The sequence below is a fragment of the Thunnus thynnus genome, chromosome 23 (assembly GCF_963924715.1).
Source record: "Thunnus thynnus chromosome 23, fThuThy2.1, whole genome shotgun sequence".
Taxonomy (NCBI): Eukaryota; Metazoa; Chordata; class Actinopteri; order Scombriformes; family Scombridae; genus Thunnus; species Thunnus thynnus.
The window spans coordinates 24,436,279-24,449,338 of record NC_089539.1 but is presented as its reverse complement, the minus strand read 5'-3'; the positions used below and the strand labels follow the sequence as shown (position 1 = coordinate 24,449,338).

Sequence of the window (13,060 nt, the reverse complement as noted above, 5' to 3'; positions counted from 1 at the left end):
GACAGTAGATGATGAAAACTCTGTGATACGCTCAAAAGCGAGTAAGTGGAACTTGAGTGGAGATTTTTTTGTCAAATGTGACTGTTTTTGTTTTGTTTTTCCCCAACAAATCAGTTGTTTAATTGATTGCCATAAATATAATTATTCTCTTCCTAGCTCCGCCCCTGCCCCTGTCGTCAACAGCAACGACCACGCCCCCCAGGCCAGCGTTGCCCCGGTGACAGCCAATAACGAGCTAAAGCCCTGCCCCTCCCCCTTCAGGATGAAACCTGCCGCAGGACTTCAAGAAAGGTGAGAAGGAGGAAACACAGAGATAAATACTGTCCCTCCGCATGTTAATGTGTCTGTGAGACACAATATGGACTAAAAAACAACAATATAACATTTTTATTTTATTATCACTTGAACTGAACTACAGATATGAAATGTATGCACCTCTCAACTAAATACTGACTGACTCAGGTGACGCCCACCAACGGTTCAAGTTAACATTTTCAAACTCTATAATTGATTTCTTTATAAAGTGACCAAAATAAAAGTCAATCAAGACAAAAAGACAGGTTTTTGTGAAGAGCATCTTTGGTCAGCTGACATTTGCTTCTGAATGTCACATCAACAACAGACATGAGGTAGCTAACTTTTCTTGCTAAAGTTAGTTACATCGTAGTTTGTTTACTCCACATCGGTATGGAAGTGCTGCACTTAAGTTTAGAGCTACAACGATCATATGAGTTATCAGTGAGTCGATCAACAGGATCAACAGGATCTTAATCTAAACTATTTTGATAATTAGTATCAACATTAATGATAACTTCATTTGTTGCTTTGCTTTCTCAGATGTAAAGATTTTATGTTTTTCTCTTATGTCTTTGTAAACTGATTATCTTTGAATTTTGGATTATTGGTTGGACAAATCACCTTCACCTGCGGGTAACTTTACGCTGCATATTTCACGATCAAAATGATTAACTGAAAAAAGAAACCAGCAGATTAAATGATAATGTAAATAATAATTATTTGCACACCCACTTAAAGCAGACATATTTTCTATTTTGTGATTTTCTCTCATTCGTATACTATTATTATGTCAAATGTTAAACATGGTCAAACTTCCAAAACTTGAGGTGAACTTGAATGGTGGGCCTTAAAGAGACAGGAGCTAAAACTGCCTGTTTCAGACAGAGGCTGAACTGAGGGGCTGCATAAAGGACCAGTAGAAGATAAATAAGGAATTTTTAACTGTAAATCATACAAATATATTCCAGCAGAGCCCCAGAATATAAATATAGAACTGGAAATATGCAGAATATGTCCTCTTTCATGTGATGTTCATTCAGGTTTTAGAGAAATGAAAACCAAAGTATGGTGGGTAGTTCAGGTGGTCTGTGAGTGTGGAGCCAAGTCAGGCCACTTTGCTTATTTAGAAAGCTTAAAATAATTAAGTAAAAATGAAATAAAAAGAGAGTTCACTGGCTCTCATCAGCAAAACAACCTCTGATAAACTCTGAGTCACTGAGTGAGCCTTTTAAATTTGGAGGGAAACACACTTGACCTAACGAGTGCTCAGATTGTCCACCATGTTTAGGAACGGAAGAACAGTGTGTTTGTGCATTTTTGTTACCTCACTGGGACCTTTTCCAGTATAAACGCCAACCTTGTCTGGACCAGTAGTCCTCATGAGCATCAAAGCTCGGTCATAATGAGGCAAAACGTCATTTCTGAGGTCCTGGTTAAGGTTAAGCATGAATCGTTAGGGTTTGAGTCAGGCTGTCCACAATGAATGGAATTCAGTGCAGTGTCCTAACAAGGATAGCTGCACAAACTTGTGTGTGTGTATGTGGGTGTGTGTATGTTTAGACGGCAGTAACCTCTAACCTGTGATTGTTGGAGCAGTCAGGTGTTGAGCTGCGTACGTGCAGACGAGAAGCCTTTAAACAGAGATGTGTGTTTGTTCTCATCTTATAGCTCAGAGATATCAGCACTATAGCTGAGAAGACTTCCTGCATAAAGTATACTGTGTGTGTGTACGTGTCCTCAGGCGGGTGTTTACATGAAGGTCAGGAAAATGTACATTAGAGCTCCGACCTGAATATTCCTCAGATTACCATTAAACTTCCCCCTTAAGGACCCTTTGCCATGTTTTTGCATGTTTTAGCCCATTTCCTACAATTCACATGCACTTTACATCACTGCTGACAGTTTTCCAAAGAATACCATCAGTTTTTAGAGCAACTTCCTACCTTTCAGACAGCCATCTTTCTCAGTTCATTTCAGTACGTGGTTAAGTCAACTTGCAGCCATCGGAGGTGCTATTACAACTACACAGAAGCCAATTTCCACCAGGAAAAGATGAAAAGTGAGGAATACTCTATTACGTTAAAATAATGATTTAGTAAGTCAAAAGAAGTTATAACACTTATGATATATGACTCAAAGTTTTGACTCTTTAAGGCACAATGCACCTCTCCTAAAACCATCTGACTTTTTTCTGTAATGTTTTGTTTTTACAAGTGTTCCAAAAAACTCTCTTAATGTCACAAACTTGTAGTGTTTTTCCAGTTTCAGTCTGTTCATGAGGAGGTGAACATTCCTGAGATTTCATCATTAGCATCATCAACGCCCCTAAAATGTCCATATAAGGCGCCCTGTTCTGTTTATGGGCGAGTTTCATTCACGAAAATGTTGCCAAAGAGTGAAAAGAAGAATTTGAGGTTGCTGCTGTCAGAAATCAGCAGACACATTTATCAGGGTCAGTAGTTTTATTAGAGGAGCTGAAACAATTAAAAAAATATTATTTTTTCAATGAATTGATTAGTTGTTTGGCCTATAAAATTTCAGAAAATAGTGAAAAAAAGCCCAAGGTGACTTCCTCAAATGTTGATTCATCCCAACCAACAGTCCACAACCCAAAGATATTCAGTTTACTGTCATAGAGGAATAAAGAAACCAGAAAATATTCACATTTGAGAAGCTGGAACCAGAGAATTTTTGCATTTTTTCCTAAAAAATGACTGAGAATGATTAATTGATTATCTGTTCAAGTATCAGTTACTACATAGATAATTAATGAGCTTTACACATGTTTTCAGAAATGTTAGCAAAATGACAAAATTTCAATATTGGCGACTGAAGAACAGAACGCTTGAAGACATTTCTGAAACACTTCTGATGAACATTTGAACCGTGACAGATGTGGCACAACTGGAATGTAACATACTCCCATCCAGTCATTATAAGGGGTTAGCTATGCATTTTTAAAGCACTTTTCTAGTCTACCAACCTCTAACAGTGCTTTACAACACATACCAATATTCACCCATTCACACACAACCTGCTCATCAGGAGCGACATAACACTTTTTATCCGATGTGCTTTACAAATGTTTCTAATCTCACACTCACACACCAATGGCACACCCATTGGGAGAGATTTAGGGTTCAGTATCTCACCATGGATACTTACTTGCATGCTTCAACATGCAAACAGGAATCGAACCACGGACCTTCTGATTAATGGACGACCCGCTCTACATCCTGAGCCACAGCCTCCCTGAAGAAGCTAGCTATGAAGATAGCTGCTGTGGTTTGGGTTATTTGTCACTTTGTATGTCACTTTGGTGGAAAAAGTGGGGAAGTTTAACTAAATTTAATCAAAGTCAAAGTTTAGTAAAAGAGTCAAAACAAGCTGTTGGAACGTTTCACATTCAGGTCAAAAGTTGGAGACTTAAAATCTGTTTAAACCAAACAACGCAAGCAAATGAATCAACTCTGAATATTGTTGGGTAAGGAAACACTGGCCTCATTATTCAGAATCAGCGGACTTGGTTTCTGTGCAGCTGCTATTTAAGAGCTCTTCAAAACTTGGCCAAAGTTAATTTCCTAAGTCCTAAGTCTCCCTCTTAAACAGTTTCATAACTGAAAAGAAAACATCTTTATCTGCACCTTGGCTCAGTGTTGAGCACTTTAGCCTTTATCTACTGCTCTTAACTCTTCCGCTGACTTACACATTCGAACCTCGGAGGCCATTTTGTTCTGGTTACATCAGCGTTCAGAGCGAGGGCGTTAAAGTGCGGAGAACACTGTGTTTCTCAAGGTAAGAAAAGGAAGGAAGATTTCAGGCTCAGAGTGAGAACAGGATGTTTTTCTTGGTGTCTGTGTCTCTTTTGTGTGTGTGTGTGTGTGTGTGTGTGTGTGTGTGTGTGTGTGTGTGTGTGTTCTCCACTCTGGATGGCAGCCAATAGGCAATCAGACGAATAGGAAGTAACAGCATCCTGGAGAGGAAGCCGGCCAACACGTAGCTAGACGAAGAGAGTCCACCAACACACACCCATCAAAGCACACCTTGTCTTTCTTCTGCTTCTTCTTCTCCTCTGACACCTCACTGTGCAAAGAATTCATCCTCTTTTACACTAAAAGCCTTTAAAGTCCAACTGAAATGTGTCTCCTACAGCAACAAATCTGCTCTGCAAATCTCTTGTCCTGTGCTTTGAGAAAAAAAAATCAGAAACCAGAAGGGAGAAATTTCCATTTAAAATTCTTTGATTTTATGGTGTTTATTTTCATTTATTCAATTAAATACCTTCCCATCATCCACTTAAGTAGCTGGAGACCTTATTTCCAAAAAGCAAATCAAATGTTGCTTAAAGTGATAACTTGTTGTTGTGTCACAAGCAGAGCAGATGGTCACGCTGAGCCTGAAAAGGATCATTTCTGATATTTCCCCAAAGACCTTTTTACTTTACAAATGTTTTTTTTTTTTTTCTAATCATACAAAACTCTGTTGCAGGAGTAGTTTAAGTCCAACTGAAATCACATTTAATCATCCCTCTTTGCATTGAAAAAAACAATGTCTTCAGTTGTCAGGGAAATGCTGCCATGTTTGTTCAGGAAAAGAAACAAAGACTGTATTTATACTGTAAAATCTTCTTTAGATATGGGAAAACAAAACTTCAACTAAAGTGTAAATGCAGCCAGCATGTATAACAGTGGGAATGTGATCTGCCAGGTGAAAATTCTGATTAGGTCTGATTAGTGAGACACAATCTGCCCATGGAGTACAAATTCTACAAATACTGCAATAAAACACAGTAGAAACTCGCATATAATCAGGGAAGAAGATTAAGATGTTTAATGACTGTCTGACTCTCTTTTCCTCTGCAGACGAGGGTCTAATGTCTCTCTGGTGTTGGACATGTCAGCTCTGGGGTCTGTGGAGCCTCTCAGCGTTGCCGTGGTAACCCCGAGGGAAGCAGCAGCCAGGGAGTACTTGCTGTCCGCCGGTCGGCCACTCACACGGCAGCAGCTGCGTGACATCATCAACAACACACATAAGCTGCACGCCGAGTTCGCCGTAAGTAATGAGACACACGTTTTTTTTTTATGAGTAAAATAACTTCACATTTCAGTTTTTGATTTAAAAGTTGAGGCAAAGTCAACTGCTTTGGTGACAATTTATCATGTAACCATAAGGTCACAGGTTCAAATCTGTCCCACCAGGCACTAGAATACATTTGTAGCAAGCATCAGTTGCTCAAAGTCTGTTTCTGTCTCATCCAGCCCTACAGGTTTCAATTAGATATCAGTGATAATACTTGTTAACTCATAGAGTTGTGAAGTTGGAGGAGCTACTGCAGTCGCCAATAGTTCAAGAAGTAAAAATCTCATTAATTTTTCCCAGACAAAGTTTCAGGATCAACATGAAACTCTTCTGGTAAAATCATTAGTATAAAAGATGAACAACTGTGTTAGAAAATATCTGGTTGTTTGATTGAAAAAAAAAAAAAGCTTGTGGACATAAAAACCTTGCAGGGGAAGTTGACTACCACTCCCAAGCTGCATTTAGGCAAGAAACATCCAATCACTGTTCATAAGGAAGTTAGAGATTACCATGTCATTTCAGGGTCAATTTTGGTTGCATTCAGCAAATATGTTGCCATATTTTGTTTACAACGAAGAGTTTTAAGTTCACACCTCTGACTGGCTTCTTCTCTATAGCAACAGTGGCTGAGGCTCATGGGTATTGTAGTATTTCTAGTCATCCACCAGACCGACACTGGTGAAGAAGTACACAGATCCTTTACTTAATTAAAAGTACCAATACAGCAATGTAAAAGTCCTGCATGAAAAACCCTACTACACTGAAAGTACATGAGCTTGATGTAGTTAAAGTATTGCGGTAAAACTATCAGTTTGGTCAAAAGCCAAAAAGGTTGGAAACCACTGGTTTCATCTTTAACAATGTGTTGTATTTTAAAAGCTTGTTATATTATCCATTGTGTCAAATCTTCATCTGAAAAGTAACTAAAGCTGTCAAATAAATGTAGTGGAGTAGAAAGTACAATATTTCCCTCTGATATGTAGTGGAGTGGAAGTATTAAGTAGCATCACATGGAAATACTCATGTAAAGTACTTTGTTTAAAGTACACTATCCAGCAGAGTCCTGAGTTCCTGTGTGCAGTAAAATCGAGGATATTGTTTCATCAAAATTTTCTATTGGTGAGAGCATCACTTAACAGTATAAAATAAATACAGTATATATGTTTGTGATGTTCGTCCAGGAGAAAAAAAGCACATTTCTAACATTTAATGTTGTTTTTTCTCCCATCTCAGGAAATACCCATGAATTTCACTGATCCCAAGGAGCTGGATATCCCAAACCACGGACCCAAAAACAGATACAAGACCATACTGCCCAGTGAGTACTCACTGTTGCTAAGAGAGGCCAACAGTTCCAAAACAACTCTTGTGTCATCAGCATCAACACACACACACACACACACACACACACACACACACACACACACACACACATTTACTTAGGTCACTTTCGGGGACATTACATAGACTTTCTTTCATTTCCTGGAGGCTTACCCAAACCCTTACCCAATTTAGTTGAAACCACATCCGCTTCCGTATGATGAAAGCCTTGATGGAACGAGGGAAGCCTCAACGGCTGCGTTCCAATGGAAACTGCGCTCACACACAAATGCATAGTATTGGATTCATTTTTCCTTTTTTAAGTTATTGCCATCACATCAGGATACAGTAGAGTAGAAAACTTTATTGTATATACAAGTGGCAATTTTTAATGGGAATCTTTCTTCAGGCTTCTCTGTCCAGCTTGTACTCAATCAGTCAGGTTGCAGAGTCCCAGCACAGCCCTGGGGGATGGCACATGCCCGAAAATGTTTGGTAGGAGTCTGCATTTCTAAAATGTTGAGGTTTTGGTAGACCTTTTCTTGTGCAGCAGAATCAGAATCCTGAAAATACAAAACATGCAAAATGTTCTGAGAAAATATAGCAAAATAATGATGGTGATCTGAGAAGAATAACAAGTCAATGACCATAACATTAACTTGGAATGACTTAAAAATAGATTTCATAACAACTTGGCATAATGCAATAGGATTTTGTGACAGCACATCCTTAAACAGTAATCATGGACTTGGACAAGTGAACAATCAATGTATTGCATGTATCATATTAAAATGTTGATCAATGAAAGATTGATGATCTTTAGTGGGGGCATACCCTTTATGGAAACAGCAGATGTGGAGATAGTCATCTATTCCTATATTAGGTACAAGATGGGTGTATAATTTATGTGAACAGTTTAAACCCCCCAGTCAGTCTCTATCAAAAAACAATGACTCTGACAGCATTGGTGGTAAGATTGACACATACAGAATTACGTCCCTTCAGTTGGTGTCATGCCAATAAGTTAACATTACTAAAGGCCTTTCAATTTACTGCATTCCACAGTTAGGAAATAACATGCTAGCTAGCTAATTCTTGTGGTCTGATAAAAAGTAAAGTCATCAAATTCAGTGCCTCGTGTTGTTGTTTTACAAGCTACACATACGGCCTCTATACTTGACTCTAATTGTTAACTCATAGTCTTTCAGAATTAACGTTTCCCATTAATAAACACCAGACACCCACTTAACATACACTTAGGAAATAGCACGCTAGCTAGCTAATTCTTCTTGTCTCATTTGTGGCCTGATAAACGTTACATTCATCCGCAAGACCTGCATGAGCGTGGTTTGCATGGGAATGCAGCCATCAAGGCTTTCATCATATGGAAGTGGGCATGGTTTCATTTAAACTGGGTTAGAAAAACGATCGACGTAACCCAATTGGGGACACGGCGTTTGTCCCCAATTGGACAAGCCGTCCTCAGTTAACTGGTAGTTAGTCTGAAATATATCCCCGAAAGTAGGCTTGGACACACACACACACACACACACACACACACACACACACACACACACACACACACACACACACACACTTGAACAATACTTTTTTTTTTCTCAGAGCACAGTTTGTTCTCACACAGTCAGCCAAACACTGAGCCTGATTAAGACATTATATAACACGCACACGCATAAACACACACACACACACACATATACATGTTTTGGAGAGGGGGGCGGGGTTATCAATACAACAGTTGAGTGGGGGTGTTCCTTCCTTCCTTCCGGCCAATCAAGAGAAAGGAATGCTCACCTACAGTTGCTGTCAGTCAAACTCCATCCTGTGTTCTCGATTCGGTGTTGTCTTTCCTGAAGTGTTCAAGACTGCAGTCAAGACAATGACACGACGAAGTGCTGTACGAGTCAAAGCCAAGTGTAAAATGCCTTCAGATGGTGCGACAATAACTATTGTGTAGGTTTAGTGTATGTCAAACTGTGCAAGATGGGTTTAATAAAATCTTAGTGTTAGCAAAGTATGTCTGTGAACATATGTACACTGCATGGTGTTCGAGAGTGTACAAGGTAAACATGGTAAAAGTAAACCATAACGTGAACTGGGCTTAATGCCTCAAATCTTAATCTCATTTTAAATGTCATTGTAACCGAATGCATTTTGCGTTTATGTTGATATTGGCAGGCTGAGTTTAACAGGGGTTTGAGACAAAGTCCAAAAGGGAGTACAAAACAAGTCTATAATGGTCTTGAGACCCAGTCAAAAAGAAGATCAAGACTGAGACTAAAAGCAGGTCAGGATCAGTTTAAAACTGAGCCTGAAATGGCCATGAGACCAAATCAAGATTGAGTTTCAAAGGGACTTGAAAACAAGTCTAAAACGAAGTAGAAACTAAGTGAAAAGGGAAGTAGAGACCAAGTCTAAAAGGAGCCGGAGACCAAGTCAAAGACTTATTGTAAGAGGGGATCAAGACTGAAACTAAAAGCATGTCGATTACAAACTGAGCCTTAGGGCGTTTTCACACCTGCCTTGTTTAGTTTGGTTGAATCAAACCCTGGAGCATTAACCCCCTTGCTGCGGTCCATTTGGGCCGGTGTGAAAATGGCAATCGCACTTAGGTGCAGACCAAAACAACAGGACTGAGACCTTGTTGAAGAGGCGGTCTCAGTCCAGTTACAAATGTGATCTGACCCAACTGCAGGAAGCATTGTGAATTTTTTTAAATTAAACCAGGTCCCGCGGCCAGCTACACTGTGTATTATGTGTATGTGCTCAATATTTGTTTCCTTCTCCTCATCAAGTCTAAAAGAGAGTATAAAACAAGTCTAAAAGGAGCATGATGAGTTTAAAACTGAGCCTAAAATGGCCATGAAAACAAGTCAAGAATAAGTTGTAAAGGAGCTTGAAACAAAGTCTAAAAGGGGCATAAGACCAAGTTGAAGCCCTAAAAGAGGATCAAGACTAAGACTAAAAGCGAGTCAGAATCAGTTTAAAACTAAGCCTTAAATAGCCATGAGACCAAGTCAAGATTAAGTTTGAAAGAGGCTTGAAAGCATTTCTAAAGTGGGTTCAAGACCTTGTCTAAAATAGGGTCAAGGTCAAAGTTGAGATCAAGTCAAAACTGAATTTAAAACGGACACCTCAAAGTCTAAAACAAGCTCCAGAACAAAACAAAGACTGAGTCTGAAATGGAAACACAACCAACCCAAGAAGATGAGGTGAAGATGAGGCTGTATAATGTGTTCAGCTTTTGTTACTTATGAACCACGAGGAGCTGGGCAGCAGAAATCCTTAGATCTAACTCCTTCTTTATTGTGTTTATCCTCTCTTTGTTTCCTCTCTTTTCCTTGCTCCCTCTCTTGTGTCCTTCCTCCTCTCCTTCCCTTGTCTCCTAGACCCTCATTCCAGAGTGATCCTGAAGTCAAAGAGCTGCAACGACCTGCTGAGTTCCTACATCAATGCCAACTATATACGGGTGGGTATTAACAGTAAACACTATCTTTTGACTAGGACAAGGAGATAATTATAAAGTCAGCAATTATGTGTAGTGTGTTTCTGTCTTTGTACCAGTTTTCTTTGCAGGTTTGTTCACAGTTTAAAATATTTGAGATTCATTGGACTTTTGATTCACTATGTCCAGATGAGGCTTTTCACTTTTATCTTTGTTTAATTTAAGCTAATTATGACAACATTTCTTTGTCAAATCTGTAGTCTGGGAGCAAAAAATCGACACACTGACATTATCCCATCACATATCTGGAATGTCGAGAATTTTTTTTTGTTTTGGCTGGAGACCCCTCACGAAAATACATTTACACACACAAACACACACAGACACACACACACACACAGTGAAAGTATACTCCTGCAGAAGATTGTAATGTCGCTCTCAGACTCTGATACAATAGACTTTCTTCCTGTCAGGAAACTCCACTGAAACTGTTTTAACTGTCAGACCATATGAGAAAACAGAAGCTGTGTTTAAATTCTTCATCCTACATACAATACATACCGTGTGCCACTTTTAGTACTGTCATGTATGTGCAGTGTAGGCAAGCACGTTCACCACACAAAAACCGGTGAGTATTAAGACAATATAGGCGGAAATATTAAGCATGAAGCTGATTGTAACTTTATGATCTAAGCTGTCCTGTAGAGGTCAGGATGTTTTGTTCATCCAATCAAACGAGTCAAGGAACAGTTTCTAAGCACATTACCTTAAGTTCGCCTATTTAGCATTTATAATCAGTATATAACTGTTAATTTAACAGTTTATACCATACTATAATGTTTAAGTGTTTATTAATGTACAGTATTTATCAACAATTATAACTTCTCCTATGAAGACATATATTACTATTAATATTATTGATATTGACCAAATACACAAAGTATGAAATCAGTACCTGTAGGGTTTAGTTCATGTGATCTGTCTGTATACATAAACACACATATAAATATCTGGAATAAATAAGAAGATAAGGTGTATTACCTCACCTCATTTAGAAAAAGGAAATTAAAAAAACGGCATTACAAATGACAAAAAACAGTGTTCCTACTACCGTCCATTACGCTTCTGACACTGTCATGTGATTGGCTCCTGTCCCAGGGTTACCTAGGCGATGAGAAGGCGTACATCGCCACACAGGGTCCCATGGTGAACACGGTGAATGACTTCTGGCAGATGGCCTGGCAAGAAGAGGCGCCTGTCATTGTCATGATCACCAAACTGAAGGAGAAGAATGAGGTAATGTTGAAACGGCTAAACTGTGAGATTTAAGTGCTGTAACTTCAGAAACAAAGACAAGAAGAAGTTAGAGAGCGATGGATGTTAGTGCGGAGGTGGAACTGTTTCAAAAACTACTATACTGAACAATCATGAATAAAGTTTTCATTGGAAGATTGCAGATTGTTGTAAGGTCAAACCAAGAAGATACACATAACTAGGTTTCCATCCAAATGTAGCACAAATTTTGCCTGAGTTTTCAGAAAATTGGCAAAAGAAACTTTGAATTGATGCGTGTGGCTATCCACGGCTCTTATATGAATATTAGGAGATGAACAGCTGGCGGTGCTAAATCTCCAGTTGGTGCCATTAAACCGTTGCAGAAGAAGACACAACAAGATGATGTCATTACAAGAGCAGCAGTCAAAGTTCAAACGATGGAAAACATGATGGAAATATGACATTTCTGTTTGTTTCATGTATTGATGTGAGGAAGGTTACAGTCTCCTCATCATCGCTCCACACAGATCTGATGTTTTCAGCTCTTCAGTGACGTTTAAGTCACATGATTAATGTACGTCATGGTTTATTCACTCAGTCTGTTTACATTTGCACTTTGTCATATTTTGCTTTTATTGATACACCAACTTTCCACGTTAGTCAAGTGTAAAAACATTTTACAGTCTTATGATTTTCGGCATTTTGACTCAGGTGTTTTTTAATGTGCAAATTGAAATTGCAAATAAAAACAGGTGGATGGAAATGCACTAGTGAGAAAACATGGATGTTGTGAAAACGATAATAAAATGTGGTTGTTTGCTGTTTTGCTGCTGATTCTGAAACCACAAATGTCTGAGCATCCTTGAATGCACCAACAGGGATCATTTTTACAATGTAGAAACTGATGACATGATTTGGAAAAAGCAAGGCAAGAATGGAAAATGAAAACATGAAACATTTCTTACCCATAATTTCCCTGTTTCTATATCCTCATCTCTGTAGAAGTGTGTTCTGTATTGGCCGGAGAAGAGAGGGATCTATGGGAAGGTCGAGGTTCTAGTCAACAGCATCCGAGAGTGTGAACACTACACCACTCGCAGCCTCACACTCAAGGTACGGACACCTCTAAACGTTCCTATCTCTGTTAAACATTTGTCTGAAATGTCTTTTTGTTTAAACTTGGGGCTTGGGATTTAAAACATACATGTGCTTTTGTGTGAAGTGTGGGAATCAAACCCGTACACTGCAGCATTACTGGTACACATCATGGCCCGACCATAAAACCCCCGACTCAGCACTGCCACTGCTACAGCTGATGACTGACGTTGAGACGGACAGGCAGACGGCCGCCACCATGGGACCAGTTATAGTTCACTGCAGGTACGTACAGACAGAGAAACTGGCTTTTCTGCTACAACTAAAATATTGTCAAATAACTCCATTACCCATGCTGCTTTGCTTGCAGTGCTGGGATTGGCCGAACGGGCTGCTTCATTGCCACCACAATAGGTTGTCGGCAGCTGCAGTTGGAGGGAGTGGTGGACGTACTGGGCATCATCTGCCAGCTCCGAGCTGACAGGTAACACACACAAGTACTGCTTCACTTGCAAGAACATATACCTT

General features: G+C 39.3%; 1 protein-coding gene across 1 annotated transcript in view; it reads left to right on the top strand.

The window, feature by feature from the left end:
• Positions 1–13,060, top strand: part of ptprr (protein tyrosine phosphatase receptor type R) — a 46,553-nt gene that overhangs the window by 27,041 nt on the left and 6,452 nt on the right. The window contains exons 8-15 of the mRNA XM_067581772.1: positions 157–291; positions 5,160–5,349; positions 6,610–6,694; positions 10,107–10,186; positions 11,321–11,458; positions 12,440–12,550; positions 12,660–12,817; positions 12,903–13,016. Of these exons, the coding sequence (XP_067437873.1) occupies positions 157–291; positions 5,160–5,349; positions 6,610–6,694; positions 10,107–10,186; positions 11,321–11,458; positions 12,440–12,550; positions 12,660–12,817; positions 12,903–13,016 (1,011 nt within the window). The remainder of the gene's footprint in view (positions 1–156; positions 292–5,159; positions 5,350–6,609; positions 6,695–10,106; positions 10,187–11,320; positions 11,459–12,439; positions 12,551–12,659; positions 12,818–12,902; positions 13,017–13,060) is intronic.